A 27,086-nucleotide genomic window follows, 5' to 3' on the forward strand; every position below is an offset into this window, starting at 1 on the left:
TGGTGACTGTTTTGAATCCTGGCTAAACCTGTCCTGGGACCATGTTTTTCCAGCTTATCTTTAACAAAATGAACAATCACCCTCTTGGTGTTTATATCAAGGGAAGACAGGCTATTGGAGGGTGAATGAACAGAGGGGTCCTTAATTTGCTTTCAGCAAAAAGCCTTACTATTCTGTATATATACACACCAACCCCTCTCTTGAATGCCTTGTTATTACTGCATTATGATGGATATCGATTTCAACGCTGCAAAAAAAGAATTGCCGTATTTTTCGCACCATAGGGCGCACCTGACCATAGGGCGCACCTAGTTTTTAGAGGAGGAAAACACACAAAAAAATATTCTGAATCTAATGTTGCACTAAACTATTTAAAGCAGCAAAGCGGGTGGCTCCTGTCCGCTTTGCTGCTTTAAATTGAGCCTCAGAGGAGAGTAGGAAGGGGAACCATGGCTTATCTAAGTCCAGTTAATAATGAATTGCCTGACTTATGGCCATCGAGATTAGCCTGGCCGTCTCAGTGGAAATCTGGGGAGGCTGAGGTGGACTTTCCAGTGGTCAAAGTGTGGTTGTGTCTTCCTGCCCGGCATCTATTTCCTGCCCTCTTTCCCCCCTGCACCCCCGCACCCTGCTTCCAGGGAAGGAAGCAGAGCCATGGATCCTCTGCTCGCAACTGCAGTGGATTCCCTCCACTTTGAAGCAGGAAAGTGGGAGAGGAGCTGCTTACACGAGTGTAAGCTGCTCCCCTCCCACTTTGCTGCTTCAAAGGGAGCCCAGGAGGAGGGAATCCGCTGCAGCCATGAGCAGCGGAGGATCCATGGTCCCCTTCCTTCCCTCCTCCGTGATTGCTTTGAAGCAGGAAGGTGGGAGAGGAGCTGCTTACACGAGTGTAAGCTGCTCCCCTCCCACTTTGCTGCTTCAAAGGGAGCCGGGGAGGAGGGAATCTGCTGCAGCTTCCCCCACCTCCTGGAGAGCCCGCAGAAGCCGTGAGCTCTTTAAAGGGGCTGCGCGGCTTTGCCTGGCTTTTCTGGAAGGTGGGGGGGATTCCCCCACCTCCCGCAAAACCGGCAGAAGCTGCGAGCTCTTTGAAGGGGCTGCACGGATTCTCCTGGCTTTTCTATGAGGTGGGAGAAGGGACTGATGCAGCCAGTCAGTCCCTTCTCCCTCCTGGGGAAAAGCCCGCAAGAGCGCACGAAGCTTGTGTGCGGCTCTTGGGGGCTTTTCCCGCCTGCCTCCCCCTGCATTCATTCCTTAGGACGCACACGCATTTTCCATTGCTTTTTAGGAGGGAAAAAGTGCGTCCTATAGAGCGAAAAATACAGTAAGCTACAGGAGGGGCCGTTTCTAAAACTGCATTCCTTAATGCTGCCACCTGCTGGAGAAAGCCCTCCTTTTTAAAATTGCATCCACTTCGGCTCCTACCTGTTAGGAAAAGGAAAGAGTAGGTAATCAGAACCTCAGGGTTCAGGAGAGCCTTGCCTGGGTTTACCCCCCCCGCCACAGCTCCATGAGGATGGGGGAGCAGGGCCCAAAATCATCCAGCCGAGTTGATATAGCTTTGCAGCTAATAGAGCGAGTTCCACGTCAATAAGTCCCTGTTTGAATCTTGCTGCTTCTGTTCACCTCATCTTTGAAAGGATATTGCAGAGCTGGAAAATGTTCAGAGAAGGGAAACAAAATTATCAAGGGGGTGGAGGGACTTCCCTATGAGGAAAGGAAGCAGAATTTGGGACTTTTTAGTTTAGAGCAAAGGCAAGTAAAAGGCAACATGACAGAAGTGTATAAAATTCTGCATGGTGTGGGAAAAGTGAATAGAGAAAAGGTTTTCCACGCTCTCTGATAATACTAGAACTTGTGGAGATCCAATGCAGAGGAATGCTGGAAGATTCAGGACAGGTTTTTAAAAAGCCCTCCACACTGCGTAGAGGCACTCGCTCCCCCAGGAGGCAGTAATGATCACTAACCTGGATGGCCACCAAGCTAGATGCCTATTGCTGGCTACTCGCCACAGAGTCTTTGCCAGGGGCAGCAATGCTTCTGAATACCACCTGCTGGAAACTGCAGGAGGGGTGAGGGCTCTTGTGCTTGTGCCCTGCTTGTGGGCTTCCCGTTGGGGCATCTGGTTGGTAACTGTGAGAAGAGGATGCTGGGTGAGATTGGCATCCTTTTGATTCAGTCAAGCTGCAGGGCTCTTTGTTACTCCCTTGTGTCCTGGGCTGTCATGTTGACCTTCGCCACTGTTGTAGTGGATGCAGCATCCAGAGGAGATGCAGTCACAGTTGGGACCTCTTCTTCTTCTTTGCAGCCATCTGAGAATGAAGAAATGGGCAACCCCTCGGAGCTGGGGTGGCGACAGCGAGGTTGGGCCTTGGAAAAACTGGAGAGTTCCAAGGAATCAGAGGCCACCGTCAGCTTGCTGGTCACATCCCAGACTTCTACCAAGGGGGAGCAGATGGCACTGCCCATCATGAGGTCCTAGGGGGCTATAAAGTGAGTGAGCAACTTCCCCGGGGGGGGGTGACTCTAGTTGGGACCAAGTCCCCAGTGCTCCCTTTGCAGTTATGTGGGTCCAGGCAAGAGAAGCTCGTGCAATTTTATGCCACGTCAACAGAAGTTTAGAGTCCTAAGCAAGGGAAGTGATAGCACCACCCTATTCTGCCTTGGTCAGACTTTGCCTGGAGTACTGTGTCCTGTTCTGGGCACCTCAGTTTATGAAGGAGATTGACAAGCTGGAATGTGTTGCAGAGGAGGGTGGCCAAGATGTGAAAGGGTCTGGAAACCAATCCTTATGAGGAACAGCTGATGGCGTTCGGGATGTTTATCCTGGAAAAAAGGAGACAGAGAGGAGATAGGATAGCCACCTTCAAATATATAAAGGGCTGTTGTATGGAAGATGGAGCTAGCTTGTTTTCTCATCCTCTGGAGGGTGGGACCTGAACCAATAGCTTCAAGTTAGAAGAAACTAGATTCCGACCAAACATCATCATCATCATAATAATTTATTATTTGTACCCCGCCCATCTGGCTGGGTTTCCCCAGCCACTCTGGGCGGCTTCCAACAAAGATGAAAAATACACTAACATCAGGAAGAACTTTCTGGTAATAAGAGCCGTTTGATGATGGAACAGTCTCCCTCAGGAGATGGTGGGCTCTCCTTCACTGGAGGTTTTGAAACAGAGATTGGGTGGCCATCTGTCAGGGATTCTTTAGCTGTGATTCTTGCCTTGCACAAAGTTGGACTAGAGGACCTTTGGGGGTCCCTTCAGACTCTACAATTCTATGATTCTATGACTCCAAGGTCTCCCTCCAGGCCTGGAAAGGTCATGCGAACACACATCAACCTACATGACTGTGTGGAGATGATTCCAGACAGGCATGGGGCATCAAAGGCATGGGGGCACTTTCTTCAAAGCACCCCCTAGTGTCATTATTGATGTCCTCCTCTTCCTTCTCACCTGCCTCTTTTGTTCAAGACTCTCAGGTCACCCTGCAGCACAAATCTGCATTGACACCACAGCCTGGATGCTGTCCTGAGGGGAAGCAGGCACACTCTGCCAAAACAGAGCAAGGTACCAATTCGGAGCTGGGGTGCACAGATCAGAAACTGGTTACTTTCTTCTGGTGTGTTGCTGTCCCTTTTCCTGAAACCCAAGTAGGCAGGTTGATTAAACCCACAAGACACAATTCCTCCCTCTGCTGAGGAGGAGGTTAGCTGCGATGCTGGCAGAAAAGGGCTGTCCTGTCAAGCTGGCGCCACAGTAGTGAGCAGCCTCCACTCACTGCCTCCACTCACTTTGGAGACCTGCAGAAACCGAGAGAAAGAGAGAGAGAGGTGTTTGTTAGAACAGAGGAAGTAGGAAGCTGCCTTATACAGTCATACAGATGCTTCAGGTTGCATTTGTTCAGGTTACAGACCCGCCGAAACCCAGAAGTACCGGAAAGGGTTACTTCCAGGTTTCGGGGGGCACACATGCACAGAAGTGCTAGATCGTGCTTTGAGCATGTGCAGAAGCACTAAATCGTGCTTTGAGCATGTGCAGAAGCGCCAAATCACAACCCGCACGTGCGCTGTGGGTTGTGAACACTGTGGGTTGCGAACGTGCATCCTGCACAGATCACGTTCACAACCAGAGCGTCCACTGTATCAAGTTGGACTGCTGGTCCACCTTGCTCAGTGCTGTCTACCCTGACTGGCAGAAGAAGCTTTCCAGGGTTTCAGGCAGGGGACATTCCCAGGCTTGCCTGGAGATGCTGGGGACTGAAGCTAGGATCTTCTGCATCCAAAGCTGATGCTCCAATACCGAGCTGCAGCCTTTCCTCTAAAAGAAGAACAAAGATCCCAGTTGCCATGGTTCTTAATAAATGTGCATGGGCAGAATTAAACAAGGACATGGAAAGCTGCTGTATGCTGAGCCAGACCCTTGGTCTGCCTAGCTCAGTATGCTCTACACCAACTGGCAGTGGCTCTCTAGGGTTTCAGGCATTGTGGGGCTTGGCTTTGAGATTATTCCACCCTCCACCAAGAAGTCTTAAGCATTTAAGGCGCCCCTTCCACAGGTTGCTTCTGCAGCATCTTCTCCCTCCCTCTTACCTGGCTCTTTAGCACATCATCCATTCAAAACGCAGAAAAATAGGCGGTGGTGGCTGCTTCGTATACCTGCATCCCAGTTTGCATGGCCCAGAGGTAAGCTGATCGCTGATTTGCATCCCTGGCCTGGGTGATGCTATCTGATTTCCAAGCTATCAGCTTTCTTTGCAACATGAAATGCAGAGGCTACTCAAATTAGTTTCTAGAACCAAGGAAACCCAAAAAAGTGTGCTGAGGACTGAAGAAACAGTGGTAAAGTTAGGTACAGTGGTACCTTGGGTTACATATGCTTCAGGTTACAGACGCTTCAGGTTATAGACTCTGCTAACCCAGAAATAGTACCTTGGGTTAAGAACTTTGCTTCAGGATGAGAAAAGAACTTTGCTTCAGGATGAGAACAGAAATTGTGTGGCGGCAATGCAGTGGCAGTGGGATGCCCTATTAGCTAAAATGGTACCTCAGGTTAAGAACAGTTTCAGGTTAAGAACGGACCTCCAGAACGAGTTAAGTTCTTAACCCGAGGTACCACTGTAATTTTACCTGACTCTGGAGTTCATCGTCAATACAATGATAATAATTATTACTCACTTGTTACTCAAAGACCCTAAGCGAATTACTAAACATAAAACCATTGATAAAAATGCATTGATACAATACTGTGCATGGTTCAGGTTGCCTTATCTCAAAAAGGCTATTGCAAAGTTGAAAAAAGTTCAGAAATGAGCAACTGAAATTATCAAGGAGATGGAATGACTCCCCTGTGAGGAAAGGTTGTGGGATTTGGGACTGTAAAGAAAAGACAGGTAAGAGGTGATATGATAGAAGTTTATTAAATTAGGCATGTAATGGAGAAAGTGGAGAGAGAGAAGTTTGTCTCCGTCTCTTGTACCCCTAGAACTTGTGGATATCTAATGAAGCAGAATGTTGGGAGATTCAGGACAGATAAGAGAAAGCACTTCTTTACGCAGTGGAACTATGGAACTTGCTTCCACAGGAGGCAGTGATGACCACAAACTTGATTAATGGCTGTGAAAAAGGACTGGACATATTCATGTAGGAGGAGAAGGCTATCAACAGCTAGTAGCCATGGTGGGGACTGAACCTGGGACCTTCTGAATGCAACACAATATTTCTCCACTGAGCTATGACCATTCCCCAGCAGTTTTACAGGGCCCCCTCCCTAGATTATAATGCATGCTTCAGATTGTAGTATGTTGGCCCTTGTTGCCTTTGGGCCCATTCCTGTTTATTCTGTTGAGTGCCCCCTGCCCAAGTCCAGTCCTGATGGCATCAAAGCAGCTTTTTCGCAGTACTGACCCAGGACATGCACTAAAGATTGTGACAGATGGGGAGCTGTCCAGAGTGCTGGAAGACAGCGCAGACCCCCTCCCCAATCCATCCCTATCCACCCCAGACCCTTCACAGCACTGAGGGCATTGCTCTTTGCTCAAAGGCATTTGGGTCAGGACCGGAAGATAAGAATTTTTTGGGGGGGGGAGGAGACGATGTGGGGCAGAATGGACTTTTGCCTTTGCGTTCTTCTTGCACAAGACCTGGCCTGGTGGCAAATGTCAGGATATTCCTAACCTTGTTTAGTTGAGGGCCAAATGGGTGGAGAAAGTGAAGTCCTTTTTCATGTGGTGCTGTCAGGTGGCAGTAAGCAACTCCCACGGCCGGTTGCCAGGAATGTACAAGACAAGGAAAAGTTATTACCACCTGCTTTTTATTCAATATTTACAGAGAGAGGCTTGGAACATAGCCTCTTGGGATAATGGCATTGTCCCGACTGACTCTCCACTCCCCTTTTCTCCCACTTCCTCATTCGTCATTGTCATCATCTCCCCTACAGGTGGCTCTGAGGGCCCTCTGCTTCTGAGCTCTTTGCTCTCCTACTTTCAAGGCTTGCCAGGTTCTGGGAGGGAGGTGGGTCTGGAATGCTTTCTAAAGACACTGTGCCCATCAGCTGTTGCCCTCCTGGCGCTTCCTCTTCCTCCTCCTCTCTCATTATTTCCCAGCTTTCCCCCTCTTCTGCCTCTGAGCTATGACCTCCCTCAAACCCCTCTTGTAATTCTGAACTGTCTTCTTCTTCTCCAGAAGGCTCAGGTTGGGGAGGCGGTCTCCACCATTGCTCTTCTGCCCAGTCCCTGACAGGTGTGGAGTTAAAACTATGGAACTCCCATCCTCAGGAGGTGGTGATGGCCACCAATCAGATGGCTTTGAAAGAGGATTGGAAGAGGAGAGAGCTATCAATGGATATTCATGGGAACGAGTTTCCATAGTTTGTGCAACATGAAGACAGCTTTTCTTTTATCTGACCTGGATCCTCCATCAGTCAACTTTATTGGATGTCCATGACTTCTGGTAATGATGAGAGTGGGAAAAGAACCTGATAACAGTTGATAACTCTTTCCTTCATGTGAGACTGATGATGGGGATGCCATTTTTCACTGTTAACCATCGTGGCTGAAAGCTCAAAATGTCGATGGAGCCAGAGCCTGTCCAAGGCAATTAATTCTTGCTTTGCCCCCATCTTCCTCCTCCCCGCTGAGTGAAGAAAGGTGGTTTTATTTCAGGTTAGGTTTTATGTTCTGCGTGTAGTATTTCTTTGGGAGGTTGTCAAATGCCCCTGCTGTTTTGGAGAGCTTCCTCAGTAGAGTTTACTTAGGGCTTTCTCAATATTTGCTTTTGGATGACAGAATTTGCACACAGCTTAAGGGTGAAACGTGCTTGGGGGGGAAACAGGACCTTTGCTCCAGCTGGTTTGGTAGCAGGCCCAGTGAGATGAAAGAAGAAACGCTAAAAACATGATCATTAATAATATTACATTAATATTTTCATTAATTTCAGTGGGGCTGCTTTGGGGAGAGCTTGGATACAATCCTGTTTATACTGTATATGGTCTGCATGCTAATAACATTTAAATTAGCAAATTACATATATGTTTAATATATACACACATAAGTACTACATATACCAGTATTATACACAGGCATATATATTCAAATAGAATACATTAGATTTCTCTCTCTCTCCCTCTCTCTGTTTCACCAGTGCTTTTTGTCTAGGAAAAAGGCACCACTGCTGTGTACCCTTGAGTACCCCCAGAAAAAGCATTATTTCTCATGTGTTTCATTTACTTATTGATTGATTTTATATCCCTTCCTCTCCAAGGAGCCCAACAATGGCGGACAGATAGGAAATTTAAACCCAAAGCAAAAACCTTCTAAAACTATTACAATTAAAAGCATTTGAAAGCAATTACACTCTTGTCTGTCTCTCACTCACACACAGAGTATGCAGAGATGCACACACATGTGCATGTTAATAATGCCTTAACCATCACACATATTTACTTAAAATGTCTCTGTGTGTTTATCAACACATTGTTTATTTATTCCTTTGTTACGCCCCATTTCCCCCCCAGAGAGCTCAAGGTGCTGTATGTGGACCTCCTCCTCTTCATTGCACACCCCAGGACCACCCTGTGAAGTAGGTCAGGCTGAGAGGCAGCTACTGCACCCCAAGGCCACCTGATGAGTTTCATGGGCCAAATGTGTGTAGGACGTTGTAACACTTCTAGGCAATTGAAACCAGAATAGATAAATTTTATGATATGGTTGCCAGATTTTTTTCAATGAATCCGGGGACCCTTTTTTTTTTTTTTTTTTTTAAGCTGAGTAGCAACAGGGTGTCAGTAGTGGGGATGGTGAGGCAAAAGTCGCTGGGCCCAAGCACACATGCATATTGTATAAAGGTGCAAAGCCCTTCTTTCGCACCCTGTGAAACATAAATGCCCAGAGTTTTTTTAAAACTGGGCAATGACTCCCAAGCCTCCACCATTCAGTCAAAACAAAGGGGGAAGGGGGCAGGAGATCTGTACTGCCAGACATCCCCGGTTCCCCATCGACAGTGGCAGTGGCAGAGGCAGTCAGCAGCCCGGAGCCAGCCTGTTAGCACAGTTGGCTCTGGCTGGCTTAAGGAGCTGCTCGCTACAATTTTTCCTCGCCGGAAGCCCCCATACGATGTGTTGCGACAAGGGAATATGACGGGCGCCACGGCAGCGGGCAGCGAGCAGCTCCTTAAGCCAGCCAGAGCCAACTGCACTACCAGGCTGGCTCCGGGCTGCTGAGGCTGCCGCTGCCACATTTCCCGGGGACAGATTTGCAAATCTGGGGACATTCGGGGAATGGAATTTGTCCGGGGACAGATTTGCAAATCCAGGGACTGTCCCTGGGAACCAGGGAGGTCTGGTAACCCTATTTTATGAACCTTCTTCCATTGTCTGCCCAGCAGGACGGCGCTCAAGCCACCCTGCAAATAAAATAATGTTATTTCATTTGAGCATGCATTTGATAGTTGATTTCTCAGAAGAGAGAGGCTTTGGGTTTGGGGGGTTAGGTCGTGGTTGTGCGAAGGGTCAGGGTCATCGTCCTGACTTTAGGTCGAGGCTGTGCTGGGGGCTTTGGCACTACTTCCGGGGTGTCACACCCCCCGCCCTGACTTTAACAACTCTAACCACTGTACTACACTGTTTATATATTTTAAACTTGCAAGCGCATGCGCGCTTTATTATATTATATATTGTATTTAAGCACACGCACACGAAAGCAATCCACGTGCTTGTTCAGTAACTCCCTTAGCAGCAGCCAATGAACTGGCTTAGCGGTTGCTAGGATGGAAACTCCGCCCCAAACAAAGATGGCGCCGGGGCTTACGGGAAAGGGAAGGGGTCCTTGCGGGGGCTGCTGGGAGTTGTAGTCCTCGCGTCGTGCTTGCGAAGGTGGGCGGTCGGACTTGCAAAAGTAGCCGCCAGCGCGGGGCATTGCCGGCCCTTTTGCCGGCGCGGCGTCCACCATGCTGCGGCTCCGGCTCCGACTCCGCCTGCTTTTGCCGCCGCCGGTGCTGCTCCTGCTGCTTGGGGCCGTCTTGGGGCCGCCTGGATCGGCGGGGCTGGAGCCCATCAGCACCGGCATCGCCATCGGGGCTGCTTCGGCTCTGACCGGTTACCTCTCCTCGCCCCGCTTCTACTGCGCCTTCGTGGAGTGCTGCCCCGGCGAGGAGGAGCGGCCCAACAGCACCGGTACCTGCAGGCAGGGAGGGTGGCTGGCAGGCCCCATAGAGGGGCAAAAGCGGGATGTAGCAGCCCTAGCCCCACCATAGAGAGGCAAGGAAAGAGGACGAAAAATAAGGCAGGGCTGCCCCCCTAGAGGGGGACCCCCCCCCCTTATAGGGAAGTTGGTTTTTTCGTTGGGTGGAGGGGTGAGAGAAAGAGAGAGTGAAGTAGTAGTTTTGGCCCCATAGAGTTGTTCAATTTGGTTGTGCTGTGTGTTTAAGGAAAGAAGTTGCCTTAGAGTCCATCTAGCACAGTATTATCTATACTGCACTCCTGGATTTCTGAAGGATATTCCCAACTGTAGCTGGATAATGCCCAAGGTTTATTTATTTATTGCATTTATATCCCACCCTTTTCTCCAAGGAGCTCAAGGTGGCATACACAGTTCTCCCTTCCTAATTCAATCCTCACAACAACCCTGTGAGGTAGGTCACACTGAGAAGCTGTGATTGGCCCAAGCTCACCCCGTGAGCTTCAAAGGCCAAGTGGGAATTTAAACCCAGGTCCCAAGCCCAGCACTCTAATCGCTGGACCCACACTGAGGGTTGCAGGAGTGCCTCTCTGAAATCAACACTCTCCACCTTTGCCTCTCTGCAGCGCTCCGCCAGAATCTGGACAATAAGCTTTTCGGACAGCACCTGGCGAAGGACGTGATCCTGAAGGCGGTGACTGGTTTCGTCAACAACCCAAACCCTAAGAAGCCCCTGGCACTCTCCCTGCATGGTTGGGCAGGGACGGGCAAAAATTTTGTCAGCCAGATTGTTGCTGAAAACATCCACAAGGCCGGGCTGAAGAGCAAATACGTCCACCTTTTCCTTTCTACACTGCATTTCCCCCATGACCACCAGATTGCACTGTATAAGGTGAGGGTGTAATTGGTTGAGTGTTTTTGCAATGCTTTATGTTGCTGATTCTAGGCTTATTTTGTCCCCATTTTACAGAGTGGGCAAAGTGAGGCAGCTCTCAATCTCAGCTGGAGCTGATGGGAGCTGTAGTTGAAAGCATTTGGCTATCATTTTGGTTAGTGAAGGCTGTAGTACAGTATAGCCAAGAGTACTGAGATATCTGAATAATAAAACTCAGTGGTGATGCACATGCTGCCTCCACTCCAAATACCATCTGCTGGGAATCTCAAGGATAGAGAGCTGCTGTTGTGGTTAGACCTTGCTGGTGCACCTCCCACAGGCATCTGGTGGGAACAGGATGCTGGACTAGGTGGCCCACTGGCCTCATCCTGCAGACTCCACTTATATTCTTAAGTTTTTTGCATGCAGAAGGTCCCCGGTTCAACCCCCAGTGTCACCCTTGCCTGAAAGCCTAGGTAACCACTACCAGTTAGTGTTGACAATACTGGGCAATATTGGCAATATTGAATTCCGCTCTTTAATCAAAACTGTGAGGACTAGAATTTTACTTTATGTTAAGGGGGAGGGCTGTGGCTCGCTGGGACAACACCTGCTTTGCATTCAGGAGGTCCCAGGTTCAATCCCCAATGGCATCTCCAGGTCTAGGAATGTTGTTGCCTGAAACCCTGGAAAGCCCCTGCCAGTCAGTGTTGACAGTACTGAGCTAGATGGACTAAGGGTCTGCTTCCTGTCTTCCTTTTCCAGGGTCCCTAGTCCCCTGAATAATTGAAAGCTTTTTTCCCCTGACCTTTTACTGATCATTCTTTAAAGCTTCTTTTTGCATCCACGAGCGCTAGAAACTTAAAAGTTACTCTAAATGAAGCAGAGGTTCTCAGGAACACTGAGTTGTACACAGCATGCTAAACAGTAAGCTTGTGGGGAATCCTAGCTTGCAGCGGGAAACTGAGGTCTCTGGGACTTGCTCCAGGTAGAGACTTTGTTCTTCATTTGGAAATGCTTTCAATATTCTAGAAGGGCAGGAGAAGGACCACCCAGAAAAAGAAAACTTTGGATTTTTTGGATCCTATTGCTATGGCCTTTTGAGCACTCTCAAAAACCAGTAGTGGTCATTTGCCTTCCAGTATAAGGAGTTAATATAGGAGAATAATGGAAAGTGAAAGCTGAGAGTTTGTGGAGCTGCTTCCTTTTTTAGGAATGGAAGGAGCTGCCTTATACGACTGTGGTTAAGAAGCCCCTGTGTCTGAGAAATTGGTTAGTTGCCTATCCTGGGTGGGGTTGCGTTCCCCACCAAAGGAGAAAGTTCTCAGTTTGGGGGTGCTTCTGCATCCGGTTCTGTCACTGGAGGCTCAGCCAACTTCAGTGGACAGTTCAACAGCTACGGCCATCCCTGGACCAGGAAAGCCTTGCTACAGTAGTTCATGGGTTGGTTGCTTCAAGACCGAATCACATCAATTTGCCCTGTGTGGAACTTCCCGCTCACATGATCCAGAAGCTTCAGTTAGTGCAGGATGCTGCAGCGCAATTGCTGACAGGAGTGAGGCCTCGTCATCATTATAACACATGTGCTCAGAAATCTGCATTGGTCACTCATTTGCTACCGGGCCATGTTCAAAGTGTTACAGTTTGGGACCACTTTATCTACATCATCACCTTACCCCACATGTGCCTACCTGACTGCTTTGATCAGCTGTATTGGCACTACTATGGGTGCCATGTAATACCCATTCCACATTTTAAATAACTTGATCATTTAGTGGGGCAGCACCTGCACTTTGAAATTCCCTGCCTCTTGATATCAGGCAGGCACCTTCACTATACTCTTTTCAGTGCCTCCTAAAAACATTCCTGTTCAGCCAAACCTGCTCACATGCTTAGAAAGTTGATGTGGATTTTAATTTTAGTTAACTTATTGTGTATCGTAATGTATTGCATTTCCCCTCTGTTTTTATGGTTTTTTTTGCAAAGCACTTTAAAGTTGTTACTCCACAGTTCTGTGATCCTGTGAAAAAAATGTGTTGCAAGTCAAGCTCTGTTCTAAAGGGTGCTTTTACCCTCTGCCAGGCTCAGGCCAGCAGTTTACATTAAACTGGCATAAATTCCACCACTCTCTTAGATTTAAAGATCACTCTGTCTGACTGTTGCTTTGTTTCATTGGTCAATTACTCAAGTAGGGTGTCAGGGTTTTTTAATGTTAAAATCAGATCATCCTCCATAATTGGGTTAATGCTGAAGAACTGTAAGATCAACCTTTTATCTTCCTTACTGCTTTGGTCCAGGAGCAATTGCAGAAGTGGATTCGGGGTAACGTCAGCGCTTGTGCCAAGTCAGTATTCATATTTGATGAGATGGACAAGCTTCACCCAGGACTGATAGATGCCATCAAGCCTTTCCTTGACTACTACGAGCAGATTGACGGTGTCTCCTACAGGAGGGCAATCTTCATTTTTCTCAGGTTGGGAATCTCTTTGCCTGCAACCACAAGTCCTTCATTTGATGGTTTCCATTTGTAATTAGATGAGTCCCACTGGATCAGGTCATCAGAGGCCCATCTAGTCTTTTAAACTGGAAGCTCAGAAGCAGCTGAGTACAACAGCAACTCTCCCCTCCTGTGGTTTCCAGCAGCTGGCATTCAGAGGCACTCTGCCTCTGACAGTGGAGGCAGAGCATAGCCAGCAATAGCATTAGGTAAAGGTAAAAGGACCCCTGACCCATTAAGTCCAGTTGTGACCGACTCTGGGGTTGCGGTGCTCATCTCGCTTTACTGGCCGAGGGAGCCGGCGTACAGCTTCCGGGTCATGTGGCCAGCATAACTAAGCTGCTTCTGGCGAACCAAAGCAGCACACGGAAACGCTGTTTAGCTTCCCGCCAGAGCGGTACCTATTTATCTACTTGCACTTTGACGTGCTTTTGAACTGCTAGTTTGGCAGGAGCAGGGACCAAGCAACGGGAGCTCACCCCGTCGCGGGGATTTGAACCTCCGACCTTCTGATCGGCAAGCCCTAGGCTCTGTGGTTTAACCCACAGTGCCACCCGCGTCCCTCCATCAATAGCATTACCTTCTCATAATCCTGTTTCGAAGCTGTCCAAGTTGGTGGCCATCACTACCCCCTGTGGGAGTGAGTTCCCTGGGTTTAATTATGTGCTGCATGAAGGACTTTCTTTTATCTGTTCTGAATCTCCTGACATTCAGCTTCATGGGATGTCCACAAGATTGAATGTCAGGAGAAAGGGAGAAATTCTGTGTTATATCCTCTTTCTCTGTGCCATGCACAATTTTATAAACTTCTGTCATGTTACCTCTTACTGACCTTTTCTCTAAACTAGAACGTCCCAAATGCATCCATCATATAGGGGAATCGCTCTATCTGCTTTTGGCTGCCCTTTTCTGAAGCTTTTCCAGTATCCTTTTTGAAGCGAGGCAACCAGAACTGTTTGCACTACTCCACGCAGGGTCGCACCATCAATTAATTTAGTGGCTTTACGATACTGGTGGTTTTATTTTCAAACCCTTTCCTAATGATTTCTAGCATTTTCCCTCTTCACCACTTTTTCATACATTCCTCAAGTGGGGGTAGAGGGGGCTCACCACATTCCAGCATTCTACATGTCTAGATAGGCTTTGCCTGAATTATTATTTTTTTATATAATGTTTTTAGCATGCACCAAAAGCATCTGACTGTTGTCAATAGGCAGGGAGTTTCAAAGTTTAAGTAAGGCTGGTTTCTTACAAAATCAGGATGCGTATTGCTGGCTCTGTTATGAAGCATATGGATTCCTAACATGCATCCCACCCACCCCTTTGGCTTTTCTGGCAGTAACGCTGGGGGAGACCTCATCACCAGAGTGACCTTAGACTTCTGGCACAATGGGCAGGACAGGGAGGAGATCCAGCTGAAGGACCTGGAGCCTGTGTTATCTGTGGGCGTCTTCAACAACAAGAACAGTGAGTTTCGTTGGCTGTTCTTTGCCCTCCCCCTTCCTTGTCAAGCAAGAGATTTTTAAATTCTTCCTAACTCAAAGTTCTGTCTCCCATCTGTGGCCCTTTGGACTGTTGTCGGACTCCAACTCCCATCAGCCCCTGCAACCTGCATGGGAAGTGGTCAGGCACGAATAGAGTTGAAGTCCAACAACATATGGAGGAACAAAGCAGTGGCTGCCCCTGCCTAGAGAGCCACTGCCGGTCATTGTAGGCAATCCTGAGCTAGATGTATTATTTAGAATTTATATACTTCTCAGTTTAAAAATCAAATAAGCAGTTAACCATTAGCCAACCAGAGTATATTGAGAAGCAAAGCGGATAGTAAACCTCATCTTGATTTAACTGTTGCAACAGGGTCCCCACTCACCACACGCAGGAGGGAGGAGAGAACCCTGAACAATGGTATGCAAGCCCTTACATAGACTTTTGAAACTGCCCACCCTGTAGCTCAAGACCATCGCTCCCAACATGCATACATTACAAAAGGAGGCAGTCTACATCAGTAATCCTGTCTGCCAGGATACCTGATAATGGTCACTGATTGCATTACCTGGGCAGTCTGGCCATTCTTTTGTTATGGTTAATAGTTTAGTTCCTGAGTCCCATGTCTCACCCTGTTCATACACAAATAGGCCCTTAAGGCAGGATTTGCAAGCAAAAGACAATGGGAAAGCTTTCCCATTTCCTTCCTCCTTGCAGAGAAATATTTGAGGTCAATTTGAGAGAGTAAAAATGGCTTCAGGATTGCTCTTCTGTACTTTTGCAGACACATGGTTTATATACTTATGTATGTGTTTGCCTTGTACATTTATAAACATTTAATTTATATTTGAGACCTTAGAATTCTTATAATACATAGAGGTGGAAGGGACTAAGAGGGTCCTCTAGTGCAGGGGTCAGCAACCTTTTTCAGCCGTGGGCCGGTCTACCGTCCCTCAGACCATGTGGTGGGCCAGAATATATTTTGGGGGAAAAAATGAATGAATTCCTATGCCCCACAGATAACCCGGAGATGCATTTTAAATAAAAGGACACATTCTACTCATGTAAAAACATGCTAATTCCTGGATTATCCACGGGCCGGATTGAGAAGGCGATTGGGCCGCATCTGGCCCCTGGGCCTTAGGTTGCCTACCCCTGCTCTAGTGCAGCCCCCCCTGCAAGGCAGGACTCACAGCTCAGTTATCACAATATGCAGAGGCAACCATATCTCCCAGTTCCCAAATCCACTTACCTTCTCAATTTTGCCCTTCCCCAGGCGGCCTCTGGCACAGCAGTCTTATCGACCGGAATCTCATTGATTACTTCGTGCCATTCCTTCCCCTGGAGTACAAGCATGTGAAAATGTGTATCCGGGCAGAGATAGTCTCCCGCGGCAACCCTGTCGACGAGTCAGTGGTCCAGAAGGTGGCCGATGAGATGACTTTCTTTCCAAAGGACGAACGGATCTACTCCACCAAGGGGTGCAAGACTGTACAGACCAAGTTGGACTTGGTGGATATTTGATTTTTTTTTTAATGCCATTAAACCAGAAAGAGGAGGATGGTGAAGGGTTTCTTAAATCTGTTATCCCCTCTTTCTCCAAAGCACTTTTAAAACTTTTTTTTTTTAAATGAAAGAAAAACTCTGGGTGTGCACTTTTAAAAATATTGTGTGGGGCTCTTAGGAGCTGTTGGTTTTTTGTGGTCACACCTTAGGCATTTCCTCTCGCAATGTGCCACCAAGGAAACAGGTACCACTTTTGGCTTTAGGTAGAAATCACAAGTGTAAGACCAGGAGGGCAAACTTGTGGACCACCAGATATTGATGGAGTACATCAGGTGTAGGGAACCTTTGGCCCTGCAGGTGTTGCTGAACTACAACTCCCATCATCCCTGGCTACTGGCCCTGCTTGTTGGGCACCGATGGGAGTTGTAGTTCAGCAACAACTGGAGGGCTGAAAGGTCTTCACACCTGGTTTGTAGCTCCCTGACTGTTCACCATGGTGCCTGCTTCAAGCCTCAGTAACAACTGGAGATCCACAGGTTGCCCACCCATGATGTAAGACAAGCCCACAACTATGGGCCATAAAGCATTACCGTTCAACAGCTGGGATTTGCTAGGAGTGACTTTGCCTCTCCTCTCCGCATTCCTCTAGACCAGTGTTTCTCAAACTTAGGTCCCCAGATGATGTTGGACTACAACTCCCATAATCCTTAGCTGGCAGAACTAGTGGACGGGGATGATGGATGTTGTAGTTCAACATCAGCCGGGGACACAGATTTGAGAAACACTGCTCTAGACTATGACACTCTGTCTGAAATGAAGGATGGCTAATGCTGTTGTGGCATCCGTACCTGCTCCCAGGTGTCATTTTGGGAATTTCAGCTCATGGGGTCATCGGGAAGCAGAGTCCTTTTCTCCATCTGTTGGCTAAAGCATTGCAAATTGTGCAAGGGCATTTTCCTAGGGAAGTTATTTAGTGTGCAGGTAACCAGTGGCATGGCCAGCTCTCCCTATGGATGGAAGAAAAGGTGGGGTCCTCTCTGTATATGGGACTCTAAAGCTGATCCACCTTCAGCTGTAACAATGCAGTTAGGTATCACATTGAGCTTAGGGAAACTGGCTATAATAGGCCATGAATTTGTATGTCTTTGCCCCTTAAATCTTGACAGTCATCCTTCCAGGAACAAAACACTGTCCCTAAAGGAGTGGGGAGTGTTGTGTGTGTGTATAATTTGCCTGTTGATGGGCTGGAACATTACCCTAGAGTTTTTGACAAGGTTTGCAGCTTTGGTATAAGTCTGAAAGGGGATTTAACCTTGGGTTCACTGTTACACATAGCCTGATTGGTTTGTTCTTCCCCAAACCAGTATGCCTTCCCGCCCAATGATGTTGGATTCCCAGTTCCAATCAGCGCACCCACACCCCAGCAAGTGTGGCCAGGAGTCAGGGATGATGGGAGTTGTAGTCCCCAGCTGTAACTTCTGGAGGACACCAGGGTCAGGCAGCCTGGTTTAAATCAAGGAGGACTAGAACCCTTCCTCTCCAAATAATGCCTCTCACTCATCCTACCTGTATATATTTTTAATGGAAATTATGGAACATATTTTTTAAAGTATCTCTTATCCCTCTATCCTTCAAAATGGTGATAAATTTTTTATTAAAGTTACAGAGATTTGGGTATGGTGGGGAGCACTGGGTCAATTAACTGCCCCCCACCACAGCAATAAATATGTTTAGCACTATTTGCCAACCTGGGGCCCTTTAGATGCTTGACTAGGGGTGATGGAAGTTGTGGTCCGAAACATTTGGAGGGCCACAGGATGGTGAAGGCTATTGTAAGGCTTAATTAAGCAGCATTTATTTAAAGGAATGAGAACATGAATGTGTGAAATGCAATTGGGATGTGTATGTGCGCCACAGCAAACAAGTAACTCCAGATGCATCTGAACAGATAGAATAGGCTACTCTGCAACTTCCTGTTTGATGGAGTTTTAGGAAAAGTAGATCCGTTGAAATTAACTGTGATTCAAGTTGGTCCTTTTCATTTCAATGGGTCTGTTCTTGAGTGTGACTGATATCAGCTATAACCCTGTGTGTGGCTGTAGAGAGAATCCTGTTTAAGCAGGAGCTGCCAACTGAGCTCTGTTCTGGGTGTAGCGGTACAATAAAAGTCCGCTGAGCATTAGGGCAAATCGCTTAGGTTCCTGCTGCGGTAAAAAGTCGCTGCAAGGGACTAGGCATGAAAGAGGTTGGTTGCATAGTCCCTATTCTCCTATAGCCTGGACACCATCTCATCAGATATTTTGCCAAGAGACAGAAGCGTGCTGGTTGAGTGTGTACTCACTTTATCTCACCATGAGGTTATGATGTTCCTTCTCATTCTTCACGGGGTTGCCCCACAGCCCTGTGGTGAAATACAATGACTTCTTCGCCACTTGGGAATGCAACAGCCAGAAAAATCACCAAAGGATAAATTGGCAGTCTCACAATACAAGTTCAGAGTGTGAGGTTTGATTCTGTGTTTCCCCTTTTAAGAATCCAGAGGAACAGCTCATATGTGGCTGAGAAAGGAGATCAGAATCAGTGGTTATGAAAAAATTGAAACTTTTAATTCATTTTAAAGATGGGCAGTGTGGGCTACGTTTTGTAACTTCTATGGAGTGATTGTAGGTCAGTTGCTGCTATCTATATTAAATCTTGGTCAAAAGTACCATAAAACAGGTCTCTTGCCTTTCCTTATTTGCTCAGGTGTTCAAAACTGCAGCAGTTATGATACTCTAGATACAAGAGTAAGCTTCAACTGCCACAAGCTGCTGTCGTAAAAGGTTTTCATCTGCGTTCTCCTGTTGTCTTTCTGCCTCCTTAATCCTCCCTGTGGTTTTGTTCATTGTCCAGGGAGCCTGATTTGTCAAAAAAGCCAGTTTCTAGGAGATGAGAAACTTCATTGAAAGTTCATTGAAAGACCAGACCAACCAGATGACCCCAACAGCAGCACTCCCCCCCCACCCCGCATTTGTAATACCCAGCAACTGGCATTCAGAGGCAAAATGTGCCTCCAACAATGAGGAGAGAATGCAGCCATATCTGGTCAAATTATGCTGGCAATGCTTTTTGCTTATTTGCATGGCAGGGAATGGGGTGTTGATAGTAAAAGTATCCTACTGTACAATTAGTGTCATTTACATTAAATGGCTCACCCACCAGCAGCATTTTACAACACCGCTCCCCCAAAAGGGAAAGTGGTCCATGGTCTGTGAAAAAGGTTACTTGCTCCTGGTTTAAATCAATAGATGCAGGACAAAGAGACATTTGACCAATTATTTTACAATTTTATTTAAAAAATCAGTTGCAGGAGGGCATAATCGGGTAGTTCTAAATCAAAAAAATCACAAAGCTGCAGTCTTTTCCCAACAGCACCTAGTTCAATTTGCTCCATGTCTTTTGGCTGGTTCTGGGTTTGAGGAAGACCAATAAGAGCACAATCCTCTGTGCGCACTTAGAAGCAAGTCCCCCTGAGTTTGACAGGGCCTCCTCCCACCACAGAATATGCCTGCCTGATGCCTAAGTGATGTGTTGCACTTAAAATCGGTTTGAAGAAGTTGGTTGTGACAAACTCTTTCACATGTAGTTCACAGCAAGGAAGTTTCACCATCTCCCCACCCTGCAAACACACTTTGTTCAGTTCTTCACTCCTACAGAGGCTTTTAAAAAAAAATGGGAGTGGGAGTTGGGTAGAAGGAAGGGACAGGGGACTTTCTTAACTAATCTAAGCTTGATTTCAAGAGGACCAAAATGCAATTGACTTTATGTGGGCTTAATCCAATGCCTCAGTTGACACATTGGTTTTTTACTAATGGTTGCTTAAAACAATATTTTGAACTTCTCGGCTGGCAAAGTATGTTACAGTGATACTGCCCTGCTGCTCAATCTTGTTTCTACATTATAGCAGTTGCTTTGCAGCCATCACTGTGACAGCTGTTACCCCTGGGTTTGTCCTGCCAAGCCATAGTGAAAAGTGTCCCTGTCCATGGTTTGGTGAGTAATGTGCAAAAGTGAGCCATGAAGAAGAATTTCTTCACAAATGCACAGACTTGACACAAAAATGCCCAGTTAAGGGCAGCTGTTAACTTTGCTATACCGAACAGATTCCTCCAGGAGAATTTTCTTGGGATGTGTGCCAACAGCGGGACATGACCAAACTCAAAAGTGTGTGTGGCAATCTCTATATTTTTCTCTCTTCCACACTCCTTCCTGCCACCAATGTGAAATTAGGCCTCAGGCTGACTGCCTGTGAGCTAGACGCTGCCAAGTGTTGAAATGAGGACCTCTTGACACAAATTGCATAATCCAGCAGCAGCACTTGTGCTTTTCGTAAGATGCACTCACCCTTTGACAAGTGCCTTTTTAACATTTGATGCACTGGCTTTTCTTGAAGCTAGGCTGGAAAAGTAAAAAGATACACAAAGAGCTTTCAGAAGATAATGCTGAGAACTTGGGAGTTGTGTTCAGTAAGATCGAGAAAAGCTGTTTTCCTTATGCCCTACGTGAGCTTTGATTTATCAACTGCTCTTCTCCAGCACAATATGGCTTTATTGGGATGAAAATCTAACACGGCTTCCCCCACCACTCAAAATCAGCCCCTGGAAAGCTGTCACAACCCACAAAACAGCAAGAGTGGAAGTTGTCCCACCTGTACTTTAAATCATCCTGGAAACCCCTGTTTTTGCCTCAGTGGTGCCAAGAGAAGTGGGAATTAAGGCAGGTAAAAAAACAACAACCCCTCTTTTCCTGTTAGTGCCACCAGTGACTACTACATACTCCCTTTTGATGGAGAGTGCTATTTTCAAAAAGCCCTTCTGAATTTGTCATATTTGTTTACATATAAATTAGTCTGAATATCAAAATCTCTCACAACCCCCTGCATTCTGAGATTTAAGGCCGTGGTTTATAAGGTTTTGAGGGTTGGGAATCTTTTGTGTCACACCTTGCAGATTGCAAAGGATTCTGGGAGTGGCCTAGAGGGCCACATCTGCTGACAGGGCAGTGGGTAAGTTTGTTACACTCCTCACATGTATAAGGGCGCAAATATTCTGCTGCTGAATGGAGATGGGGGCCAAGATGGAAGCCAGTCTGACCCCCACAAGTATTCCCTCATTGAGGTTTTTCCACCCATACTGGCCAATTTGTTGATTAACTGCCCCGCCCCCCAAACACTTTCAAAGAACAGAAAGCTACCCCTGCAAACAGTTTGAAAATACCATGTTACATAGCTCTCTCTGCCGCTACTACTGAAACCATTCAAGAAAGAGTTGGTGCTCATGGAAAGCTACACGTCTTTTCCTAAGCTGCCTCAAGAACATTCCTTCATTCCTTGGGAGAAGTCATAATTTTGAAGAAAATTGGAAGGTGGTTCCAACATCAGAGATCTCATTAGAACTCAGTCACAGACATAGTCACTCTCTAGAATACTGGTCCATAAAGCAGATGTGGAAAAATTCAGGTGGTTTTCACAGGGCAGGCATCAGTAAAAGATGCTCTGGAGTGGACCAAACCACAACACAAGGCCACAAGACTGAGTAATTTGTAGGATCAGGTTCGTCATTCCTTCCACTCTGAGAAACTATTGAGCTGTCTCCTCTCTTTACATAATTTAAAATCTTTTTTAAAAAGAAAAAAAAAAGATTCAGTTTCTCAAAGTTCTGTGATTGGGTTCATTTTCTTCGAAAATCAGGTAATCATAAATATATGCATTACAGGTAGAAATCCAGCTTTGTACAAACAGTCTTGCATCCCTTATCAGAGTAGATCCGTTCTTCTTTTGGGAAGTAAGTCATCTCGTCGGCGACTTGGGTCACAATGTCCTCATCCACCTCATAGTCGCGGGATTCAAGCTCGACCCGAATGCACATTTTCACATGCTTGTACTCCAGAGGCAGGAAGGGTACAAAATAATCAATGAGGTGTTTGTCGATCAGGCTGCTGTGCCAAAAGCCACCTGCAAAGGAAGGTAGCAATCTTGTTTGGTATGGGGTGGGGAAATATTTTTCTTTCTTTCATATATTAATTTTCTTTTTGATTTTATCATTTTGTCCAGAATAGCTTAAGGTATAAATACAATAAAATAAAGCCCAATACAGTACACTCCATGCCCCAAATACAATAATTTAAGCTTGGTGAGGGACTAAACACATAGTACAGGAAATTATGGCCAAAATCATAACATAATCATAATCAGGCTCATGGGCCACTTAGTCCAGCATCCTGTTCTCACAGTAGCCAACCAGATGCCCCAACATAAAACCCTCAAGCAGTACCCAAGCACAAGAGCAGCCCTCTCCCCTCCTGTGGTTTCCAGCAAGTGCTATTCAGAGGCATTTTCTGCCTTCAGTCATGGAGGCAGAACATATGTAGCAAGTAGGCTAGCCCTCTCCTCTGTGAATTTGTTTAATCCCCTCTTAAAGCCAATCTATGTTGGTGGCCATCACTGCTTCCTGCAAGTTCCATAGTTTTAACTATGTGCTGAACCACAAACAGTTTGGTAAAAAGCCAAACAATAACAATTTTGTGTTACTAGAGGTTTCATTTGCGCTACTTGCTGAGCTGGGATGTTCTTCATGTAATCAATGGAGACTTTTTTAGTCGGGGGGGGGGCACATTCCCACTTGGGCAACCTTCCAGGGGCCACATGCCAGTGGAGGGCAAGACCAGAGGTAAAAGTAGGCAGAGCCAGTGGAGGAACAATGGATGGGATTATTAACTTTCGTACATGCTAGTTTCACCAAACAAAAGCCAGGTTCACACACCCCAAGGTGCTGGTCCTGCATACTTTTGAATACCCCCAGAAAAAAGCACTGCACTTTCATCAAGGTAAGTAAGAGTCACTTTTCAAGGAAAGATTCCAGGCAGCCAAAAGTAGCTCAAAATAGCCACAGGGTTAAGCTGGGTGGGGGGAAGCGAGCTTGGGAAGCCTTCTGAGGGCCCGAGACGGGGCCCGAGAGCCTCATTTGGTCCCCAGGCCTACAGATTCCCACCCCTGTGTTAGGCAGCATTGATTTATCTTATTTGCATGCTGCTAATTCACACAAGGTAACATGGCAGCATACAGCAGCATATACACAGCACCACCTTGTTTTATTTTTTACAAAAGTATGGTTTACAAGTATTTCAATCAATAAAAAAGGACTGCAGGTTTAATATCCCTGATTACTCACTGTTTTTGTTATTGAAAACAGACAAGGTCAGGTCCAGGTCCCGTAAGCTCAGGTCCTCCCTCCTCTTTCCCCTCCTCCAGAAGTCCAGCGCCACCTCGGTGATCTTTTCAGCCCCTGCATTACTGAAGTGAGAAAGGAAGGCATTTTTCAACAAGTGCCAGCTTTAAAAACCTTCCTTGCAAAATTTGCACCAGTTGCCAGTTTGCTACAAGCCCAAGTTCAAGATACTAGTACAGTGGTACCTCTGGTTGCGAACGGGATCCGTTCCGGAGTCCCATTTGCAACATGAGCAGAACGCAAGCCGCGTCTGCGCATGACGTCATTTTGCAGGTCTGCGCATGTGCAAGCGGCGAAACCCGGAAGTAACCCTTTCCACGGGACGCAACCTGAAAAAACGTATCATGAAGCAAACACAACGCGAGGTATGACTGTACTGATATGTAAATCCCTATACAACTTAGGACCATGTTAACTAACAGCAGCCTGCTGGATCAGGACAATGGTCATCAAATCCAGCATCCTGCTCTCACAGTGGCCAACCAGATGCCTGTGGGAGTCCCACAAGTAGCATTACCGGCTTCAACTGTGAAGACACAGCATAACCATCATGGCTGGTAGTCATTGATAGCCCTCCCCTTCATAAAGCTGTCTAATTCTCTTTTAAAGCTATATAGATTGGTGGCTACCACTCAAGGTTAGTTGAGAGAACACCTTATCCCTTACATGCCCTGTAGATCCCTGTGGTGAAGTGTCTCCTGCAAGTTCCAGAGATCTCAGAAGCCCATTCTGTAATAACTTGGAACAGGGCCTTCTGTGTGGCTGCCCCAGTTTTGCAGATATGGCAGGTGCCCACCATCTGCACTTTCTGAAAACAATTGAAGACATATTTGTTCTGACAAACTTTCCCAGCTGGATAAATGGATGTTTACTATGAGTGCCCAGTGCTTAACATTTTTTTATTTGTTTTAAATGTATTAGCTGCTTTTCTGTCTTTTAACTGTTTTTGATTACCTACTGTGTAAATTGCCTTGAAATGGCCATTTAGAAAGCAATTAGTAAATTAATGATAGTAGAGCAAGAAGCTAAGCTGGAAGAAGAAAATTCCCTGCCACCAGATGATCAATAATTTAATGCCTTAGGCTATGGTGATGAAATCTTTCTTCAGGACGTATCCCAAAGATGGAGACGAGAGCTTTTAGTGCCAGCTCCTAAATTTAGATGTACTTTTGTAGCTTCACATCTAGGCTTGTTCCTAACCTGAGGAAGATGAAGATAGCTTTCCGGTAAGACACACCGTCCAGCTCCTCGTAGTAGTCCAGGAAAGGCTTGATGGAGTCGATGAGGCCAGCATGCATCTTGTCCATCTCGTCAAATATGAAGACGGATCTTGGGCAGCTGCTCACATTGCCCCGGATCCACATCTGCAACTGGTCCTTGTTATTTAAAAAGAACATGTTCTGTTTATTGACAGTATTTCAGACAAAGAGACAGTATTTGTTCTGTTTATTGACAGTATTTCAGACAAAGAGACACATACCCTTCCAGGCAACCTCCTGGGGGCCTCATGCATGTGATAGGCAAGGGCCAGAAGCAAGAGTGAGCAATTAATGCACATTGTACTTTTGTAGGGTAGGCTAGTTCCTAGTTCCTGCTCCCCTCTCTGTTCTCCATCTAGGCCAGCACTTTCAGGGTTCAAGGACATGTTGCAGCCCTTCTCCAGAACCACAGCTGTAAGGAAATAGTTACATCTAGTCTTAAGATGCAATCGGTCTTTTTACCTTGTACTGGGAAATGTTCTGCTGATGAGGAAAATGCAGAGTGGATACAAACTGATGTACAAATTTGCTGTTGAGGCCTCCTTCAAAAAGGCTCTCCACGATTATCCTACTAGCAAAGTTTTTGCCAGTCCCAGTCCAGCCATGTAAGGAGAGTGTCAAAGGCTTCTTCGGGTTTGGATTATTCAAAAATCCAGTAAGCGATTTCACAATCACCTTCTTCGCCAGATGCTGCCCAAAGAGTTGGTCATCCAAACCCTCTTGAAGCACTGGGGGGAATAAAATGAGTAACTGATTAAAAGAGCATTTTGGAAATCTGAAGTCCTTCTGTGTAAGCATATAATTTTTAGCCTGGCAAAGATTAGTGTGAGGAACCTAACCTGTATGCAAAAGCACTACTCCAGTAAGCCACGAAGTAAGAAGAAGAATAGAATTCTATTGCTGGAAGTGGCCCTAAGGGCTATCTAGCCCAAGCCCCTTAAAATTCCCTGAGAAAGGCTCGGCTTCTTGATTTGTGAGCAGAATCACAAATTCTTGGCTCTTTCAACCTTCATATCCAGTCGTTAGTGGGGGCAGGGGTTCCGTGGTCAAAGTGCCTAACGGAGCAAATAAAAAAGGAGGGAAAAGGATACCCACAGCTTAGTAATAAAGCAGGCAATGCTCATGCAGAAGGTCCAAGGTTCAATCCTCAATGACATTTCCAGGTAGGGCTGGGAAAGATCCCTGTCTGAAACCCTGGAGAGAGATGCTGCCTGTTGGTGTGAGCAATACCGAGCTGTATGGACCAAAGGTTCTCCTTCCCTGACAACTGCACACACTTTCCTTTCATCTTCTTCCTGTGATGTCACAGCAGTCACCTCTAGATCCACAGAAATACTTAGGCGGACCCTGCACTGCCACTCCCCACCCCTTCCCTGACACCAGTGGGAGCGTCTGGTTTCCACCTTCCTTCTCTGATGTCAGAGCATGCACACCACTCATCTCTATGCAGAGCTCACCCCACCTGGGCTGCCGCACTCTGACGTCACAGAACCCGAACGCGAAATTCTCCCCCCGCCCCCCCAGCTCACCTGTCCCGCTGCGGGCGCCAGGCTTGTGGAGGCAGCAGTGGGCGAAGTAGCAGTAGAGTTTCGGGTAGGAGATGATTCCTGTGAGGGCGGAGGCAGCGGCGCCGGCTATGGCCAAGCCCAGGCTGATGGGCTCCACCGCCTGGGCGGTCGCGCTCAGCTGCCACAGCAGCACGGCGGCGCCCAGCACGAAACGCCTCCCCGCCCGGCGCGGGGGAAGGAGCTTCATCGCCGCCGCCGCCGGAGGACGAGGAGCGGGGCCCGGGAGGAGCAGGACCCCGCTGCTTCCCCGCTGCCCAGTTTGCCTCAGAGCTGGCACTTCCGGTTCCTGGAAAAGCAGGGGAGTTAAATTTCCGGCTCCGTGGGCGCCATCGTTGTGCCGGGCAGGAGCAAGGGCAAGGGTAAATGATTGGCGGAGCGCAGAGCCAGTGGGAAGCTGTGGAGAGAGTATCACGTGGGTTCGGCTTTCTCCCTCCGCCTCCGTCTTCGTTGTTATTGTCGACTGTTAATTCGCCACGTGGGTTACTCTGAAGCAAGACCCATGCTCTTTGCATTTTTTTTATTTTTTTATTTCTGCTACTTTGCATGTCTGCTGAGAGAGGTAACTGAAGGGTGAAAAGCTAGTTTAAATATCTTTTCCATTTCATTATGTATCATTTCCCAAAAGCCTTTAGCTTTTTCGTATTTTTTTTATATGTATTTTTTCGTACGTCCACATCATATGAAAAAACGTCCCTTCATTATGTTTACACTTCCAGCATTTATTTGACACAGGATTGTACATATTTGCCAATTTATTTGGCGTTAATACCATTTTCCTATCATTTTCCTTTAAAATAAAACAGGCTGTAAATTTCATATCCACTTGCCACAGTTTTTCCCATGAGACCATGTCAATAAAAGGTAAAGGTTGACAATTAGGTCCAGTCTCGGACGACTCGGGGGTTGTGGTGCACATCTTGCTTTATTGGCCAAGGGAGCCGGCATACAGCTTCCGAGTCA

General features: G+C 46.9%; 3 protein-coding genes across 3 annotated transcripts in view; 2 read left to right on the forward strand and 1 right to left on the reverse strand.

Moving 5' to 3' along the window:
* The window catches only part of PRRX2 (paired related homeobox 2), a 192,640-nt gene that overhangs the window by 88,929 nt on the left and 76,625 nt on the right, over nucleotides 1–27,086 (forward strand). The gene's annotated exons all lie outside the window — the stretch shown is intronic.
* TOR1B (torsin family 1 member B) lies at nucleotides 9,321–18,749 on the forward strand. Its single transcript, XM_080991195.1, has 5 exons — nucleotides 9,321–9,668; nucleotides 10,299–10,564; nucleotides 12,844–13,019; nucleotides 14,383–14,510; nucleotides 15,805–18,749. The coding sequence occupies exons 1-5, from the start codon at nucleotides 9,443–9,445 to the stop codon at nucleotides 16,050–16,052; spliced, it is 1,044 nt and encodes a 347-aa protein (XP_080847321.1). The 5' UTR covers nucleotides 9,321–9,442; the 3' UTR covers nucleotides 16,053–18,749.
* On the reverse strand, nucleotides 19,340–26,414 carry TOR1A (torsin family 1 member A). Its single transcript, XM_080991196.1, has 5 exons — nucleotides 26,088–26,414; nucleotides 25,021–25,286; nucleotides 24,500–24,675; nucleotides 23,243–23,364; nucleotides 19,340–22,026 (listed from the first exon to the last, which is right to left on the reverse strand). The coding sequence occupies exons 1-5, from the start codon at nucleotides 26,311–26,313 to the stop codon at nucleotides 21,782–21,784; spliced, it is 1,035 nt and encodes a 344-aa protein (XP_080847322.1). The 5' UTR covers nucleotides 26,314–26,414; the 3' UTR covers nucleotides 19,340–21,781.

This window comes from Podarcis pityusensis, assembly GCF_964106645.2.
Source record: "Podarcis pityusensis genome assembly, chromosome: Z".
NCBI lineage: Eukaryota > Metazoa > Chordata > Lepidosauria > Squamata > Lacertidae > Podarcis > Podarcis pityusensis.

Coding starts and splice junctions, on each gene's coding strand:
- TOR1A (XM_080991196.1), bottom strand. CDS start 26,313: ATGAAGCTCCTTCCCCCGCGCCGGGCGGGGAGGCGTTTCGTGCTGGGC. Junction 24,676..25,020: donor AGAACATTTCCCAGTACAAG/GTAAAAAGACCG, acceptor TTAAATAACAAG/GACCAGTTGCAGATGTGGAT. Junction 23,365..24,499: donor GCTATCTTCATCTTCCTCAG/GTTAGGAACAAG, acceptor TTCTCACTTCAG/TAATGCAGGGGCTGAAAAGA.
- TOR1B (XM_080991195.1), top strand. CDS start 9,443: ATGCTGCGGCTCCGGCTCCGACTCCGCCTGCTTTTGCCGCCGCCGGTG. Junction 9,669..10,298: donor GGAGCGGCCCAACAGCACCG/GTACCTGCAGGC, acceptor GCCTCTCTGCAG/CGCTCCGCCAGAATCTGGAC. Junction 13,020..14,382: donor GCAATCTTCATTTTTCTCAG/GTTGGGAATCTC, acceptor CTTTTCTGGCAG/TAACGCTGGGGGAGACCTCA.